Below are 18,099 nucleotides of genomic sequence, written 5' to 3' on the forward strand. Positions count from 1 at the left end.
GGAATGGACCTGTTCCATACAACGGAAGAAATCGAGTTGTGTAGTTCTGTAAACGCAGATTTGGGTAAGAAAATGAGCACCATATGGAAATGGTACAAAAGGCAGAAGAAAACCATCATTTTGTTTGTGTTAAATCTTCTTGTTTCCAGCTCTCTGTGTAAAACCGAGAGTGATAGGTTAAAGTTGTACCTTTTTGGACAGGTTGGGCAATGAGAAGAAAGTTGTGCTTGTTTAAAGATTTCATGGATTAATACACTTCTGATCATCTGGTTTAAGTTATACTAAATTAAAGGCAACGAGAATTGCTGGTAATCCATTTTTAAAGCCATCCATTGACTAACCTGACTAGATACCAGCTTTCTGGGGTGGAAAAAACACATTAAAATCACATTGCAAATAAGCTTCCTTATATTCATGGGTTACCCTAATGAAGGCTACAAGCTAATAAAGAGCAAGACAATAAAGGTGCCCTTTATACTGAAAGTGTTGCTGATGATTCATCCTCTTTAGACTTTCTGCTCTTTGCAGACCTTGGAAGTAAGTGAAGTTGTGCCTTTTCTGCCTTCACTAAGGTGTGAAGCTGATTTCTAACAACAAGTCCGCATCCAGGAGTCAGCTGGTACGTTTTAAGAAGCACTGTGATACAGAAAGAAAAAAACAATACGTTATATTTATGATGTCATTGACTTGCTTTTACAATATCAAACACTGAGTCATTAAACTTCATGCACATCTCACGTAAACACAAAACATATCCCGAAAACTTTACTGAATATTTGTCCCAGGTATCTAGCAGTTAGCTCAAGGCTAACATTACATTGAAAATGGGCTAACACGCTGAAATTGCAGCCGTTTCTCAACTGTTACACAAAACTATTACTGGTAAGCTCAACACAACACATAGTTACTGCTTACTGGCATGTGCTCTTTCAGGCACAACAGAAAAAAAATGAACAAAAAGTGGAAAAGACAACAGTTTGGCTTAAAGGCCTTTAAATGGAGAGAAACTGCAGCAAGTCTGCTGGTACAAAAAACACGTGGTCAAATTCACATGATTGCCTTAGGGGGGGAGCACAGTGCCAGAAGACTCTACTCTGTCTCTAATTGTTGGGCCATGTGTTTTCACAGTGCTCCAAGAATTGTGAAGGCGGCATTAAACTGCGGGAGGTTCAGTGCTTTGACCTGAGGGACCAAAGACCCCTTCGACCTTTCCACTGCCGAGCCATGTCCTCCAGGCCCCAAACAACGATGCCCTGTAACCTTCAGCCATGTCTTGAATGGTACACCTCCTCCTGGGGTCAGGTCAGTAATAAAAAACAAAGGGTTAGTGACTTTGTGATGAAAAGCAGTTCTGTATGCACAGATCAAATTTCTCAATCCAAAAAAATTGAAGGCAATGCAACATTAGATTTTATCATTGGAGTGGAAAAAAGGAAAAAATCTGAAAGACAGTCAGCTGGTAGACACACTGTGTTTGTCTATAATTGCCTGCACTCAAGAATATGACTTTGGCTGCAGGGTTAAAGACAAAGACTTTGTTCTTTTAAGTGGTTTACCTCATAATCTTTACGTAACAAAAATGGTCACAGTTAATGGATTATCAATGTCGAAGAAGCCTCCACAATTAAATTTTTATCAAATCAATTTTAAAAAATTAGCTTCTTGGAAAGTTTAGAGGGAAAAAAGGGCATTAAATGTCATCTGTAGTAACTCCTTGTTGAATTTAAATTTCTTCTTGCGTCTAAGCTTTGCAGTCATCTCAGTCAAGGCTGTAAGGCTTTACACTTCAAAGTATAAGAGCAGAGCTTCTATTACTTGTACAATATGGGCATGCTCCTCAATATAGTTGACAGATAATAGAGGTGCGTCCACATGGCTGTCATGATTTGGTGTAGGTGTGATGTGCCAGTAACACAACCGTGATGTTTTATTTTCTTTTAACAATGCTATGAAAGGCTGTCATTACACATCTAGATGCTGAAAACCAAAGAGCCTTATAGGTGTCAGGCTGTGGCGTATTTATGGAATCTATTTTCAATTTTTACTTAAGCCATCAAATTATTTTTGTTGTACTCGGGTGTTTTTGATGGGGGGGATTACTGTTCTTTTTTAAAATTCGGTGCTGTGTTTTGTGGATTTTTCAACATCTCTGTCATCCCCTTGGATTTGTTTAATGTCTGAAATCCATAGAATCAATCAGTCAACCTAAACACTGAGATTTACAGCCTCCATGTGTTTGCTGTTGTGCTCTGGGTTGTTCAGTGCTCTGAGGTGTGCGGAGGAGGTCAGCAGCAGCGTATCGTCACCTGTCCAGAGGAGGATCAATGCGACAGAGACCACGAGCCCAGCACCATCCAGTCATGTAATAGCCATCCTTGTGCTCAGTGGCTTACCGGGTCATGGGGACAGGTACTACGAAGGCATTGTTGATTGCATTTAAAAACCAAAATCATGAGAACATCCCTGCTGTTCATGAAGCATTATTGCTTGAGGTACGAAAGGATCATGATTACCTTGCATAGAAGGCTACAAAATAATTTGATGTCCATCCTGCTATCATGGATATTTCATACTTCATTTCATACAGCGTTTTTTTTCCTGAAGTAGAAATCCTTAAACAAAAATTGCAATCCTATAAAAGAGTTCATTGCAGACTATTCACAGTGTATTGCCAATATAACCTGGTCACCCGACCAGAATCTTTCAGGGGATTTCATGAGACACCCACATGAGCACAAGTGTTTGAGTAGAGTTTAGGCAGAATCAGTAAGGTCAGAATCAGTGAATCGGGGCCAATCAGGAGCGCTGAGGCAGTGTAGCCTCTCAGATTCACCTTTTAGATTGAGAATGTCAAAAATATACTATCCTCTTAACTGACAGCTGAAGCAGTTCTGCACATCTTGTAATATTTTAACTGGTGTCAGTTGAAATGTGACCCTTAATTGTCAATCATAAACTCTGAGAAGAGTTTGGGGAACACTGATATTATTGTACAAGATAAACATTGTTTTACTTGCCTTTAAAACACATTAAAATTGTTTACCTCTCTTCTTGCAGTGTTCAGCTTCTTGCGGAGTTGGAGTGCAGCATCGACTTATTAAATGTGTTGACACCAGGGCTGAGACAGATGGAGAAGTTGATCAAGCTCAATGTCACCACGAGCCACCGCCTGAGAGCACCCGAAAGTGTAACACGCAAGAGTGTGAGAGCGTACAGCCTGGTGAGTAAGTTTGAAAGGAAAAAATGTGGTCATTTGGTTAAATACTAATATATCCCCAATTCCACAAAAGTTGGGACGCTGTAAAAAATGTAAATAAAAGCCGAATCTTATATGTTGTCCACAGTACAACATATAAAACAGTCAGTATTTAAATTAAGAAGATGTACCATTTTAAGCATCTCCCCTCAGTCGGTAAACATCTGGGAGCTGTGGAGAGCAGCTGCTGGAGTTTTGGAGATGAATGTTGGTCCATTCTTGTTTGATAGAGGATTCTTGCTGCTAAACAGTCCTGTGTCTTCTTTGTTGTATTATTTGTATCATGATGCTCCGAATCTGGAGTCTTCTGCTGCCAAGCCGTGCCACGATAGCTGCAGTAGGCACTTTAGTTTAGCTTTGTCTAGCTTAAACGCACACAGCCTTCCCTGAAAAAAGACATTATGGGAGGATATTTTCCTCTAAAGCCGTTATATACCTTTTAGCACTGATGGCCCTTTTGTAAACTGCAAATGTCATAGGGACTGTTGCCTGAGAACAAGCCAGATGGTCTCTTTCCATCCATGTTTTCAGAATTTAAAAAAGTGTAAAAACATAACAGAGAAGACAACAGCATTTCTGGATTGTGTTCACCTTTGGCTGTTCGTCTGCACAATAAAGGTTTAACCTGCATTTATGGATGCCACAGTGAACCCTGTTGGGATATATTACTGCCAAATTCAAAATGAGCTGAAATCATGTATGAAATAGTAAAATGTCTCACTTTAACCATGTTTTCGATTGTGATTAAAATTTGCTCTCAGGAGGTTTCCAAATCATTGCATTTTGTTGCCATTTACATTTTACACGGTGCCCCAACTATTTTGGAATTAAGTGTTGCATAATGTGTGTTTATGTTTATTATAATGATTATCCAGCTAATCCTCTATTTATGTAACACACTAACAGAATTATTGTGATAATCAATGATTACAAAGAGCACTTAAAGACTGTTGTGCGCCTGTTGCCAACGGTTCAGTTAAAAAGATCAAATTAAAAAGATTGTGAGGATTAACAGATTTATATTTTGCTGCTGCCAGCAAGTGTAGTTGCTCTCACTAAGACAGGGTTTTTTTTTAACCTTTCCTAAATATTATATGTCAGTGTTAATTCAATTTTAAGCCTGTTTGAAATGATTAAGGCCCTGTCAGGGTGCTGGAGTACAGAGCAGGAACATCAAATCTCAGCTCCTTTTTTTATTAGCATAGTACTGGTTTATTGAGTAGTGCACATGATTACAGCATATCAAACTAAAACCAGTGACTCATTGTGTGCTAGCTAACATGAAGTGGAGAAAACCTAATGATACTACACTTTAAATGTTGACTTATGATATTTTTTTTAAATATGACATTAAAGGATGTTATTGTAAACAATGATTAGGATCACTAAGGAAACATAAAAGCAACAAAGCTTCAGTCATGACCTTTTTAAACAGATGATATTGAAGGAAATACTGAAGATGATGAACAAAAAAAATATTAACTAAGAATTTTAACTAAGAATGATCAAAACACACTGCCAATGTCCTGCAGCCATTAAATTTCTTTGTGTGGTCAGCTCCGGTCCCGAGCTAATCTGACATTTTAAATAAGTAGAGGAAACTGATTAAGAAGCAGATGTGGGTTGTTTTATTGTGTGTTTCCTTTAGGATGTTTGATAGCAAATAATTGGTTCTAAACATGTTAAATTACTCAAAATGTCATATTATGATTTTTTTTAAAAGCGCTCCAAAGCAACGATTCTCTTGTTCCAGCTGAACCAATCAGCTTTTTTACAGTAGCTACACGCCAAATGGCAAAATGTAGGTCTGTGTCATGTATTGTGACAGAACAAACTCATATGCAACACGTGATCAGACAGAAATAATGTGTAATTTACATGAAATTCAAATCTAGCATCCACCACTGCTTCTTCTTCTGGGTGTGAGGGTACTGGTTAAAATGGCAATTACGTGGAGCTTCAACATGAGTTAAGATTGTAATTCCAACATAATCTCAAGTGACATTAAGGCGGAACAAAATGCATAAGGGGTTAAAAGAAAACAAACCCAGTGATGTGGGTGACTTAGTTTTATGTGATGTCTGTTTCTCGCAGTTGAGCCTTGCGTGGACTTTGTGCTAGATAGCTGGCTCAATTTCCCACCTGTATTGTGCCATCAAAATAGTGATGAAAATAATAACAAAATTCAATTACAATTGTTATTTATAGTACAAAATAATATACAAGGTGATATCGAAGCAAATCTACATAAAACCGTTGGAACAGAGGATCTATCAGCGTTTCTTTAATGATGCCACGTCACAAGATAAGAGGAAAGACTGAGTACGTTAGCCTGAAAGGCCTTCTTTGTTAACCGGGCACGCACAAGATGAACTGAAACTTCTTTTTCAAACGAAGCCAAGAAGGAGATATTTACATTCAAAGCTTCCATTCAAAACGATCTTTTTTATTAAGTACATTCTGGCTCTACAATAGTCTCTCATTACTGTAGATGATTGTAGACGAAGGTCACCTGCACAGAGTGAGGTATAGCAGCCGTTTTATAACATAAGTGGTTCTCTCACTGCCAACTATTCAGTGTGTACCTGTGAGGTGAAGCATGCCCACTCACACCTGGTTATGCTATAACAGTAGCGCTGAAGGTGTTTAGTGTAGAACACGCTTTTATAAAAGGCACTAACCTCCAAAGACTGTCCATCACTACTACATCTCCTGTTTACATGCGTGTCTTCTGTCATTAAGCAATCACCCGTTGCACGTTTACTTTCAGTTGTTTTGATCTGGGCCACAGCAGTTCATTGGCATTTCTGCTGTATATATCAGAAATGAAATCACAGTGTTCCTCAGAGGGCAGCCTGTTGGAGTCTGAATGCCATCTTTGCTGACATTTTGAGAGCACAGAGGAGTAAAAGTGTAATGATAAATATTTGAGGCTTGTGTAACGTGGCAGCAAATATTTGGCCATGTTAGCTTTGTGTGTCACCCTCAGTTACAGTCAATAATGTGTTTGTGGATTTTCATTGGAATAAGGTAATCAGATGGTGGCAAAGGTTATTTTTTTCCTCCCTGTTGTCAATAAAGCCTGTTTGAGCTGATTAATGCCCTGTCAGGGTGTTGGAGTACAGAGCAGGAACATCTCAGCTCCTTTTTTTTATTAGCATAGTACTGGTTTATTGAGTAGTGCACATGATTGATTGATATACCTTTATTAGTCCCACAAGGGGAAATTTCATAAGGCTGCCGACCTATTGCACGCAATGGCAGCGCCATCTTACCCTCCGACCATACATACATTACACAAAACATCACATGGGGAAGACAGGTCAGAGAGGTATAACAATGGAAAATGCACCACATGAGGAAAGATATGTCCGGCTGGATAACCGCTGCTCATCTACCATCACAATGAACACCGGTGTACCACAAGGCTGTGTGATGAGCCCTTTCCTCTACTCCCTCTTCACCCACGACTGCAGACCTGCTGATGGTTCCAACACCATCATTAAGTTTGCAGATGACACCACGGTGATTGGCCTCATCAGTGACAACGATGAGGCCGCCTACAGGGAGGAGGTGGATCGTCTGGCTGAGTGGTGCGACAGAAACAACCTGCTGCTTAACACCGAGAAGACCAAGGAGCTCATCGTGGACTACAGGAGGAATGCTGACCCACATCCACCCATCCACATTAAGGGGACGGCTGTGGAGCGTGTGAGCAGCTTCAAGTTCCTGGGAGTCCACATCTCCGAGGATCTCATCTGGACGACCAACTGCTCCAAGCTGGTCAAGAAGGCTCACCAGCGCCTCTTCTTCTTGAGGACTCTGAGGAAGAACCACCTGTCCTCAGACATCCTGGTGAACTTCTATCGCTGCACCATCGAGAGCATCCTGACCAACTGTATAACAGTCTGGTACAGGAACTGCTCTGCCTCGGACCGGAAGGCGTTGCAGAGGGTCGTGAAAACTGCCCAGCGCATCGCCGGAGCACCACTTCCTGCCATAAAAGACATCTACAGGAAGCGGTGTCTGAAAAGGGCTGGGAAAATCATCAAAGACCCCAGTCACCCATCACATGGACTCTTCACCCTCCTGCCCTCTGGGAGGCGCTACAGGAGCCTCCGGACTAAGACCACCAGGTACCGGAACAGCTTCTTCCCCACAGCTGGCAGACTCCTGAACTCTGCCTCCTGACATCTGACCCACACTAAACTCATGGACTGGACATACACACACCACAACCACCTACACACACACACACACAATGGACAACTGTACCCTCAAACACACAATAATAACATGGACTGAACCACCACTCACAACCACTAGCACTTTATATAGCCTCTGTAGAAATTATCCACATATCTCACTTATCTTAACTGCACTACTGTATAGCTCTGTGTAAATAATCATTCTGTACATACGATAATTTTTAATCCTACAACTGTTTATAACTTGCATAGTTCACATTTCTGTATAACTGTATATCTCAGATTTCTGTATAGTTTTTTTATTTCATATTTATATCCTGTTCATATCCTGTACATAGCTTGTACTCACTACAGCCTGTACATACTTATAGTTATAGAATATTCACAACATACTTCATACAGTGTACATTATAACATACCATAATAGACCCATTTCTGTAATATACTTACATATCTATATTATTGTTAATATATATTGTAATATATCTATATCACTAAAGCACTTCTGGATGGATGCAAACTGCATTTCGTTGCCCTGTACCTGTGCATGTGCAATGACAATAAAGTTGAATTCTATTCTATTCTATTCTATTCTATAAGGAGAAAAAAATAACTCCCCCCAGACTGAGCTCCAACAGGGAGATCAGTTTGAGAACAGAAAAAAACACCTCTGCACAAAGCACATGAAAAAACTCTTAATACACCAAAGAAACACATGACAAGAAACAGGGGTGGGTAAAGGATGCAGCATCGGAAGGGAATAAGCGTCGAAGGTGTTTGGAAAGGGAGGGGGGATGAGTGTGTGCATGTCAGTGTATATGTATGTGTGTGTCCAGAGTTCAGCTGAGACAGTGTCCTTCGCCCTGCTAGGCTAAGTAAACAGTCTTCCAGCCAACCCAGGTGGCCTTGCATGGAATGGGAAGAAACAGACTAAACACAGTCGTTATCAGGGTGTAATTATAGCATATCAAACTAAAACCAGTGACTCATTGTGTGCTAGCTAACATGAAGTGGAGAAAACCTAATGATACTACACTTTAAATGTTGACTTATGATATTTTTTAAAAATATGACATTAATGGATGTTATTGTAAACAATGATTAGGATCACTAAGGAAACATAAAAGCAGCAAAGCCTCAGTCATGACCTTTTTAAACAGATGATATTGAAGGAAATACTGAAGATGATGAACAAAAAAAATATTCGGAGTGTGCAGTATAATAGATTTTAATGGATTTAAGTCTGACCTTGCACCACTGTTTTTGCATCTGTTCAAATGAGCCCATTTCTTGTGACATAAAGCAGTTCTCCTGTCTAATCACTTGAAGTATCACTCCACATCAGAGCTTAGAGACGGGTATTAATTCAGTGCCATTCAGTCGCTGCAGCAAAGCGAGAGTGATCACAAATATAAACTGGACATAGATCATAAACATTTCTTGCTAACAGGGGACCAGGCGTGACAGAAATGTAAAGCAATGGAGGAGACGCGTTTCAGTGATCCATATAATTTATCTCTTAAGATAAGATTTACGATCATTAAATTCCAGCCACAAATTCAAAGGTGTGGCGTGCGTTCGCGTGGTCAGTGATGGGGAAGTGCGGGAACCTTTTCAGATATGAATTAGACAACAAGCCATCTGAAATTTAATGAAATCTGGATTCATGTCAATTTATCACTGTGATATTTTAACAGACGGTCTAATCAAACCGAAAAATCAAACCCTTTTTTTTTTTTTACAAGTTCATGATTTCCAAAAGCTTCTCTAATTAAAATCCGATGAGACGTGGAGTGGAAGATGAAGAAGAAAAAAACCCTTTGAGTTTCACTGTGAATGCGCTGTGCTGTGGCATAAAAACGTGTAAAAACATGTGTGGAGCTGCATGAAACCAAGATATATTATGAGTCCTGTATGCCAGACAATATACCGAGGCTGTGTGTCATTAATATCCTACTAGGAAGCAGTGGGTGCTTCTCACCAAGATGAGATGAAATTGATGCGAGGTCATCCTTCACATGGACATTACACATGTTTTAGAAGCAGGGATGCATTCGTTGGGACAAAATCAACGTGGCATTTTCTCCCTTTGGATCAGTCTACCGTACACCTCCCCCTACAACCTTAACCACAGCACTGCTGTGGAATTAGAATTAATATTCTAATATTCTGACTGCAGAATTAATATGGATGTTTTCCTTGGACATCAATAATCAAATTTTACTTTTTTTTACTGTTTTTTTTTAATTGAATATGTCAGGTTTTTGTTACTGAACTTGCTATACATCTCAGGTCTAATTTTGGTGAGGTCAACCAGATTGTATGAGCTCATCAAGTACTGTCAGATGTAGCTTAAAAAATCCTCAAGGATATGCCCTCACAAAACAGACGTATAGCATTAAAATTAACGTTACCTGTAAGCAGAACATTAGAAACCTGTATGTGATGCATCAAAAACTTACACATGTACTTTTTTTCCATTTATTTATTTATTTAAGTTCCATATATACCATCTATAGTGTACTTTTACGGGTAATCTGCTGGTTATTAAACAGCTTATTTCCATTTTAATTTCAAACATTCGTCTGTCAGCCTCTCAGGGTTCACTGTGCTCTTGTTGATAAAAGTGGCAGCAGATTGATGATGTGCTAGAAATAGATATTTTTCTGTGAAATCTAGATCTAGCACAGAGTCAGTGACACAGTTTCGCCAAATTTCTAAGACACTTCTCTCATCTTGACTTTATTTATTTATTTATTGTCATGTTGTCATAAGTGAATTGCATTTGTGCTTTGCACAATCACAACTTCAAAGCAACCCAAGATATAAGGCCTACTTCAAGGTATGAGTGTAGCCTGAAGTAGGATCATAATTTACACTTAAACCTGGAGATTTTTCTTTCATTTACTTTTTGTAAGCATAAACATTAATTGCCGCTTTGTTTTCATTAAGTATTGACAGCCTGCAGGTTATATTTCTTGTGGTTTTGTTTGTTTGTTTAAATGGCACACCACTTCTTTCAGAGAGATTATTAGTATGAAAGTGTAGGCTATTATTGTTACTCCCCTCGAGTCTTAATAAAGCTCAACTTGTTCTTTGCGTTTAAGCTGACATTTATTTCGGACAGGAGGATTCTGCGACATGCCTTAACATGTAATGATGTCCACCACAGCCGATACAATGCCATCAGAACTATAAGAAATACAAACTTAAATGAATATTCTTAATAAAGTCCTTAAGCGTTATATATGATGAAACATTCCAACAAAATGATCAATAAAGTACACATTACACCTCACACTGCGGTAATTGCACGGGAATATCACGCAACACTCGTGTATATACATACAATGATAATAAACAAAATAAAACATTTACCTCATTGGCCTCACTCACAGGGAATAAACTTTCATCTTTACATCGTGGGGAGTTCCAAAAAAGCACTCTTTTATAACTTTCTGTAGATGTGCAAACCTCGTGGCTCTTCTCTTAATTAGCTTGCTGAGTGTGACAGCCAAAAAAATGTCCTCCTAGCAACAACAGACGGAACTATAGAAAAGGTTCCTATCTAATTGCACAGTTAGCACAAATAACACATTTAAACATATAAATCTAATCAACAAAACATGAATTACTATTTATTTATTATTTATTATTTCTTAATATTTCAACTACTTATTGTTTCAACCTTAACTATCTAATAAAATGAACTTAAATGCGAGAGTTGCCGGCAGCTACAATTATAATGTTAGGTAAATAAGAGGGTGCTGGTCTTGGGATGGGGATCTGTCAGTCTTGAGTTCATTTTGAAGTAATGCTGGACTGTTGCTTTAATAGACATGTGCTGTTTGCTGTTTGTTGTATCTTCAGGGCAGGGCAAAGGGATTTTGCAGGCCAGCACAGCAACACTGTGACATAAGTTCTGCAGTCTGTGCATGTTGTCTGGGAAAGGCCACAGGGAGAATAGTGGGAGGTCAAGCAGATGCATGACCTACATACAGTCTAAGCGTCTGTCTGCAGACAAACATTTCCAAAGCACAGAGTTAATGCAGGATACTAATGAAGTTTTCATATAACTTTTTGCATGCAAAAGTATCTGTCTTGGTTTCATAGTACATGTCATATTTTACTGAAAATTAAAATCCAAATACCAAAACTTGGAGTACATAATAGATAAGTGCCATATATGGGGCAGGGCGTGGGAGTGGGGTCCGCTCCTCAATTTCATCTGCAAACTAGCAGCCCACATGCCCCTCAGAGAGCATGCATACTTTACTGAAATGGTATATCATTCACCAGTGGAGGAGTTCGGAGGCCACAAAAACATGAAACGATTCTCCAGCTGCCGTTGAACTCCACAGACCAAGCAGAAACATTTTCCGTTTCTTCATTTGACGTGAGAGGAAAAAAGTCTTCAATTTGAAATCACAATGTAGGACAGCAGTTCCCTCATCCGTTTCAAACTTTATGTCATTTGAATAAAAACTTTTTTATATGTTCCTGGGAGCCCAATGCAATCAGGCATCGTCATCAAAATCTCTTATGCTGTGACATCGACATCATCGGTGGTGTTACAGAGAGAACGGTAATCGCTCGTTCATCAGATTTACTTCAGACTCAGCGGGTGTTTGGTGATGAGAAGGTGTGGGAGGTCAGGCGGCCGCGAGAATGTAAAATATCCACACACAATCTCAGTGTAACTGCAACTGCACTAGTACTGTAGAAAATGACAATATTGAAGGCATAATTAGTGTTCTGGTTCACTTTCACTTGTCACATAATGTTGTTTTTGGCAGGCATCTCTTTCAGAGCTAAACAAGAGTGAGTCCTTGACAGATATTCAAGGTGCACAGAAAAAGCCCTAAATAAATGAAAACTGAGAACTGAAATTAATTATGCAAATGTAAATTTAAAAGATAATGTTTTTTCCCAGCTTTCCTCTGATTCTCCCACAAGTGTCAAAAACATAATTACTCCAAACTAATTTAAACACATAGCTGTTGTCAGTGGTGAAAGAAAGTTTGTAATTTAAAGTCCAACAGATTCAGAACATTGCTTTTGCTACATTATGCAAAACTGTTGTTAACTTTCAGTGTTTCATAAAGTGATAATAATAAAAAACACCAACTTTTATTCTATTTATTTATTATATGTGAAATGTTTTAGTTCTATATATTTTAGGTCATTCAACTATTATTATCATTTTTACCTTTTTATTTGTCAGTAGCTTTATAATATAAATATTTTTCTAGAATATCTATGTCTGTACAGTTTATAGATAGTAGCTCACAGATGCAGAGACACATCCACTGCAGACTGTCATCCAACCCAAGCCTGTATTCACAGACCGTGAAAAAATACATATAACTGAAGAGTCCCATAGTCCCACTCTTCCCTTTTGTTGTTTATTATTCTTTACAGAAAGAGGAATAGAAAGAGAGGCGCAGTAAACAGGAAATACTGTGCACTGAGAGGCAGCTGTGAACTGAACTGAGTGACATTGCAAATTCTACATAGTGGAGTTTTGAGAACCTAGAGCGGTGGGTTTAGGTTTATATTATGCAGAGAAAATGTTTAAATAGTATAACCATATTTAGAGTACAGACTAGTACAGTGTGTTGTTGAGAAAAAGTAACATTTTTATCTTGATAGGCCACCTAGATATAAAAATATATTGAGTAAGCAATGATGATTTTTATCTAACACCATTTTCCCCCCTTTCACATTCGCCTTTGACATCTGCTTTCCTTCTTTAGTCATCTCGATTGAGGGGATGGGCTCAAAGGCGGAGGATCTACAGCACTGAAAGATTTTTGTCTGTTTAAGCCATTAATAGTTGCCTTTGTTGCTCCAAAATGTTGATATTAACCACCAAAACTGAGATTTCAGCAGCGGTGTGTGGGCTGTTTTCTTTCTGCTTTTCTTTTTCTGTCCCTCTCTTCCTTAATAATTTTTTAGCAGTGGTGGGTGTTTTAAAAAGGAGGGTAGGCAGAAAAAACCCAGCTCCTCAGATGCTCTTAAGAAATGTTATCCATGCATCCACTGGTATGACCGTGTGCGCACAACAATCAAGTGTAACTTGCATTATAAAAGCGCTTTCAGTGCACACTAGCAGTAGAAATCTGTTATGCAAATGCCGGTCCATTTACCACTTTAAAAGTTTCTTCACAGGCTAAAGTAGGTAAACACACATTCCTTTTTTTGGTCAATGTTCTTTCTTTCCATGCTAACTCTGTGCTTAATACAGCTCCAATGTGTGAGATCCATAATTTTTGTTTTCCTGCTTATACAAAGTCGTCAGATGTCATCACATGAAATGGAGCTCAGCTTCTAATTTATAAACACAGACAGATTGTCAACATGTTGCAATCAATCTGAGCGTTGTGTTCTGGCTAGATTTCTATAGAAAAGTGTCATTAAACAGAGGCGCATTTACCTGCCATCCTCCAGCAGCTACGTCACTGTGGAGGGATTTTGTGTGAGGTTGACTCTGAGTGTAAGACATTTATGTGAATTCCTGTATATGTAGATGGAAGCAGATTTACAAATTTTCTCTATCAAAGCTAACTGCTGTTTTATCACATAGCAAATGGGATATAATTGCCAACTTAACCACATTCAGTCACAAACAATTCCAGTCTTTTATTTTGGGGGCATTTTTAGCCTTTTTTGGACAGGATATAGATATAGAGAGTAGAGGGAAACAAAATGTAGGAAATGGTACAAGGGTGCCTTGCTGGTGGATGAAATAAGAATTTCTGACAATATGCACTTGGTCTAGAAAATCTAAGGGTCTGGTGCAAGAAGTACTTTAACGCAGTCACAGGAAACTCTTAATTTGTCTAAAACAAATGTAGACCGTGCAACAGCAACACTGAGCACTAGAATTAGTGTTAATAAAGGGGCACATGAGTACCGCTCATGTGAGACCATTAGTTTGGATTGACAACACTGATGTTTTTTTTTTTAACATTCTTTCAGGATTTATCAGCTTACATCAAAATGTGATCCCAGTCTTTAAATATATTAGAAATATGCTTATGAAAGCACGGACTAATGCTAGGCAATAATTACATCTGGAGCAGAAAAAAAGTTAATTTTCCTAAGTAGACATAAAGCTGTGTTTTTACTTGAAGTCCCACGTTAGTATTAAGAGTTGCCTTAATACACTTATTGTGCTTTTGATGCTTAAAAACAGGCATTTACGAGATCACACGACGCCGCTAGTTGATTTCATCTCCATATTTCTCTGGTTCATGTTTTATACTTCTGAGTTCAGAATCGAGGTTAAACTATTTCTCCTGTACTTAAGAACAAATTAAAATTACTGATTCCTTTTATTAATCCCCTTTTGTATCCACTCATTTCAGGGGGTCTTGCTTACTTATATATCAGCTTGTTGAATTGTCAGTAAATGTGACTTTGTGTGTCCCGAATGAGGTCTGTATTTAACCTTTGCGTGTGTGACCTCTGTTTGCTTCTCACCTACACAGGAACAGTCTGTCTCCACGATCGGCTGACATTTCGTTTCTGTCAGACACTTCGATGGCTTGGCCGTTGCCACCTCCCCAACGTACAAGCACAGTGCTGTAAATCCTGCAGCCAGCGCTCCCACTTCAGCAGGTCTCGCAGCTAAGGTGCAGCAGACTAACCGCTCACAAGCACACTGATTGTACCACTGAGTGATGTAATCTAATCATCATTAAAAGTCAACAATCTGAGCCCTTTTTCTGAACTACGGACTGGTTATGACTCTTACACACACCTGGACTCTGCATGTTTGTGCTGATGAAATTAATGGGAAATGGAACAAGCAAAGTAGCGAGATTGTAAATATTTGTTTGCTGCACATTTCTTTGTTACATTAGACATGGGAGTATCCAATCAATGTAGCCAGCAGTATGATGCATTTTTAGATATAGACAAACCACTCATTTATTGTATCTTTATGGCTGGTACAGTGCTTTAATTTTTTGGACAGCAACGGAGACTGTACACGTTAGAACCGACAGGATATAGCTCTCACTGTGGTTTTACATACAGCATGAAGTGGTACAGATGTCATAAAGAAAAAATAAGTGGTGCATATTTGCTAAGTAACAAATAACTGACTGTTTGCAGAGCCCTGTCCCTTAAAGTGTGATTTCAGTTTATTTTAACCAGCTATATATCTAATTTTTGTGGGTGTTTTGGCTCTCAGGTTTAGACATGCTATAAATGTGCTCTCCTACCAATGCAGACTGTTAAAAATTCTGAAATATTTTCATTCTTTTCAAATCCTACACCTTTAACATTTATCATGACTTATGAAGGCCACCGTTGTTTAGTGACCACACCCCCACTCTCTGCGTTTATCTTGCAACTGGTAGTTTTGGTTACATCACAAAATCTGCATTTGATTGTGGTTTTCAGTTAAATGGAAACAAGAGAATGGATATTAGCGTTCAGTTTTTCTGTGGATAGGAAGAGGACAAATAGGTGGGGAAATCCTGAAGGTCATGAACAAAGATGGCTTACCAAAAACCTGTGCTTGTGTTTTTGGCACTTCTCTTCTGAAGCATGATGAATTTAGTTGATTAAGAGAGTTTACTGAAAACAGAATGTGTCTAAACACCTTTGAAAAGCACTTAAAAACAAGATTAAAAAAATGTCAAAGACTGGTAACATTAAATGCTCTCCTTATAAGCAATAAACCATTCATTATAGCAGTTGCTGCCTTTGATAAAAAGCCCACAGACATGACCCTGATGACAGAGGAACTCGACACATCTGCCAGTTTATTCAGATCAGCCGTTCATAACTGTTCAGTGTTGTCCAGAAAAGACTGAAGGAGCCACTTCCGGATTTAGACATGTTGAATGTGGCTGTGTTGTGGCTAGGAGATGTGTGCAACCCAGTAATGTTTACACATGCGAACATGAAAAATGATTTCAATAAAAAGTTAAAGGTAGTCTCTGAAATTGTATTTATAATGACCTTTACCAAAAAATGCTCTCCCTCTGTCAGCACAGAGAAACAGTTGCTGCACTGACACAATTTGCAAGCGCCATTTGTATTTATTTCCTGTTTTATTTTGAAAAGTCTCAAAAAGATATCGAGCCTTTATTGTGAAAATTTTGTGGAAAATAATTAATCAGATAAGCATGGCTTTATTTAATTAGCAACTTGCCCACACGAAGTCTGTGCTGCAGTTTATTAAACTAAATTCAAGAATTTTGTTTGTATGTTATCCAATCTATGGATACACTATGCTAATCGAGCTAGCTAGCTTCACCTGCAAACATAGCGTTTCTACTGTTCAAATAAGGGTCACCTTTGGTTCCAAGATAGAAAACACTCTTCCAAATTTTGACAAGCAAGCAGAGATGTGAAGCTTAGGTTTTATGCTGTGATTATTATACTGTAATCGCTTCGAGGGACAGTTTAAGCAAACTTTTACTTTGTGACTTTAAAGTTACAAAGTAAAATGTAAATTTCAAAAGGAAAAGCTGCAGTCAATACCTGGTGCTCGAGGCCACATAGCCAACAAACATATTGTGTCAGGTATTGGCAGGCCCAGTGCCTTAACTTCTTGAGTACTGGATCATTTGATGTCAACAATATTATTAAACTCTTGATTAAAATAATGGTCGAATGGAGGGAAATTAAGATAACATAGCACATCATAATACAATAGATTCAGAAGGGTAAATTAGTGGAAGAATCAGTAATATGTGGTATTTTATACTTTTCTAGGTGTTTAATTATTGCCATGTTCTGTTATGAGAATTCATGATAATTACATATTCATTAAAAACTTTCTTCAGAAACTGGAAAGCAGCTCAGATTTCTCAGTTCAGTGCCGTCATATATGGTCTTACATATCTAATGATTAAAAACCAATAAGCAAGCTTCTGTAAAGCTATTAAACAAGGGATGATAAGGAGTAAAGGGGAAAAGTCACCACATATCTATATCCTTTTGTCAAAAATCACAATAAAAGGACCAAATTACATATGTATGTAGTGTAGCTGAAAAGAATTGTAATACCTAAAATTCTGTCCAGTGAATGCCAAGTTTTTATATATTTGTTGTTATCAAAGATTCATACATCATCAGAATGTATGATGACTTTACAATTACAGAGGATTATTGTGTACCCCTGCCTTTTTAGTTGCTTGTTGCTCTGTTTGACACGTTTTTAACGTTATTGCACACCACTGTGCAAATGTCTCGATCTACCCCTCATCGTTTTAAAATTTGCTTCCAAACACCTAAACTTTCTTGTGGTGTAGTTTTAGTGTAGTGAGGGATAATTTTTGACAGAATGGAACAAAAAAGGAAGAGATTTGAATGTCCTTCAAGAAGCCTGGAGAACTATTCTTAGAAGACTACTTAAAGAAATGAGAAGGAAGCTTGCCTAAGAGTTCAGTTGAAGAATAAAGGTGCTCATACCAAATATAAAATGTATTAATTGTACAAGAGTACAGGTGCAGACTGGTTTTGCCTTATATACTGTATTTCCATGTGTTTGCTGCACCTACGTCCTATTTTCCTAACAAAATATAAAGAAATGAGGCGTTGCTTGAGAATTTTGCACAGTACTGTAGCATTAACATGTATGCAGTGGCAGATTTACCAACTTGATATCAAGTA

At 38.3% G+C, this 18,099-nt stretch overlaps 1 protein-coding gene across 1 annotated transcript in view; it reads left to right on the plus strand.

Annotated features, from left to right (window-relative positions):
• The window catches only part of adamts7 (a disintegrin-like and metallopeptidase (reprolysin type) with thrombospondin type 1 motif, 7), a 72,429-nt gene extending 56,015 nt beyond the window's left edge, over window positions 1-16,414 (plus strand). The window contains exons 21-24 of the mRNA XM_084939439.1: window positions 1,129-1,302; window positions 2,263-2,409; window positions 3,058-3,220; window positions 14,958-16,414. Coding sequence (XP_084795565.1) covers window positions 1,129-1,302; window positions 2,263-2,409; window positions 3,058-3,220; window positions 14,958-15,100 — 627 coding nt within the window. The 3' untranslated portion in view covers window positions 15,101-16,414. The remainder of the gene's footprint in view (window positions 1-1,128; window positions 1,303-2,262; window positions 2,410-3,057; window positions 3,221-14,957) is intronic.
• Window positions 16,415-18,099: the final 1,685 nt, after the last annotated feature.

The sequence above is a fragment of the Perissodus microlepis genome, chromosome 1, assembly GCF_051167445.1.
Source record: "Perissodus microlepis isolate ML-2025 ecotype Zambia chromosome 1, ASM5116744v1, whole genome shotgun sequence".
NCBI classification, from domain to species: Eukaryota; Metazoa; Chordata; class Actinopteri; order Cichliformes; family Cichlidae; genus Perissodus; species Perissodus microlepis.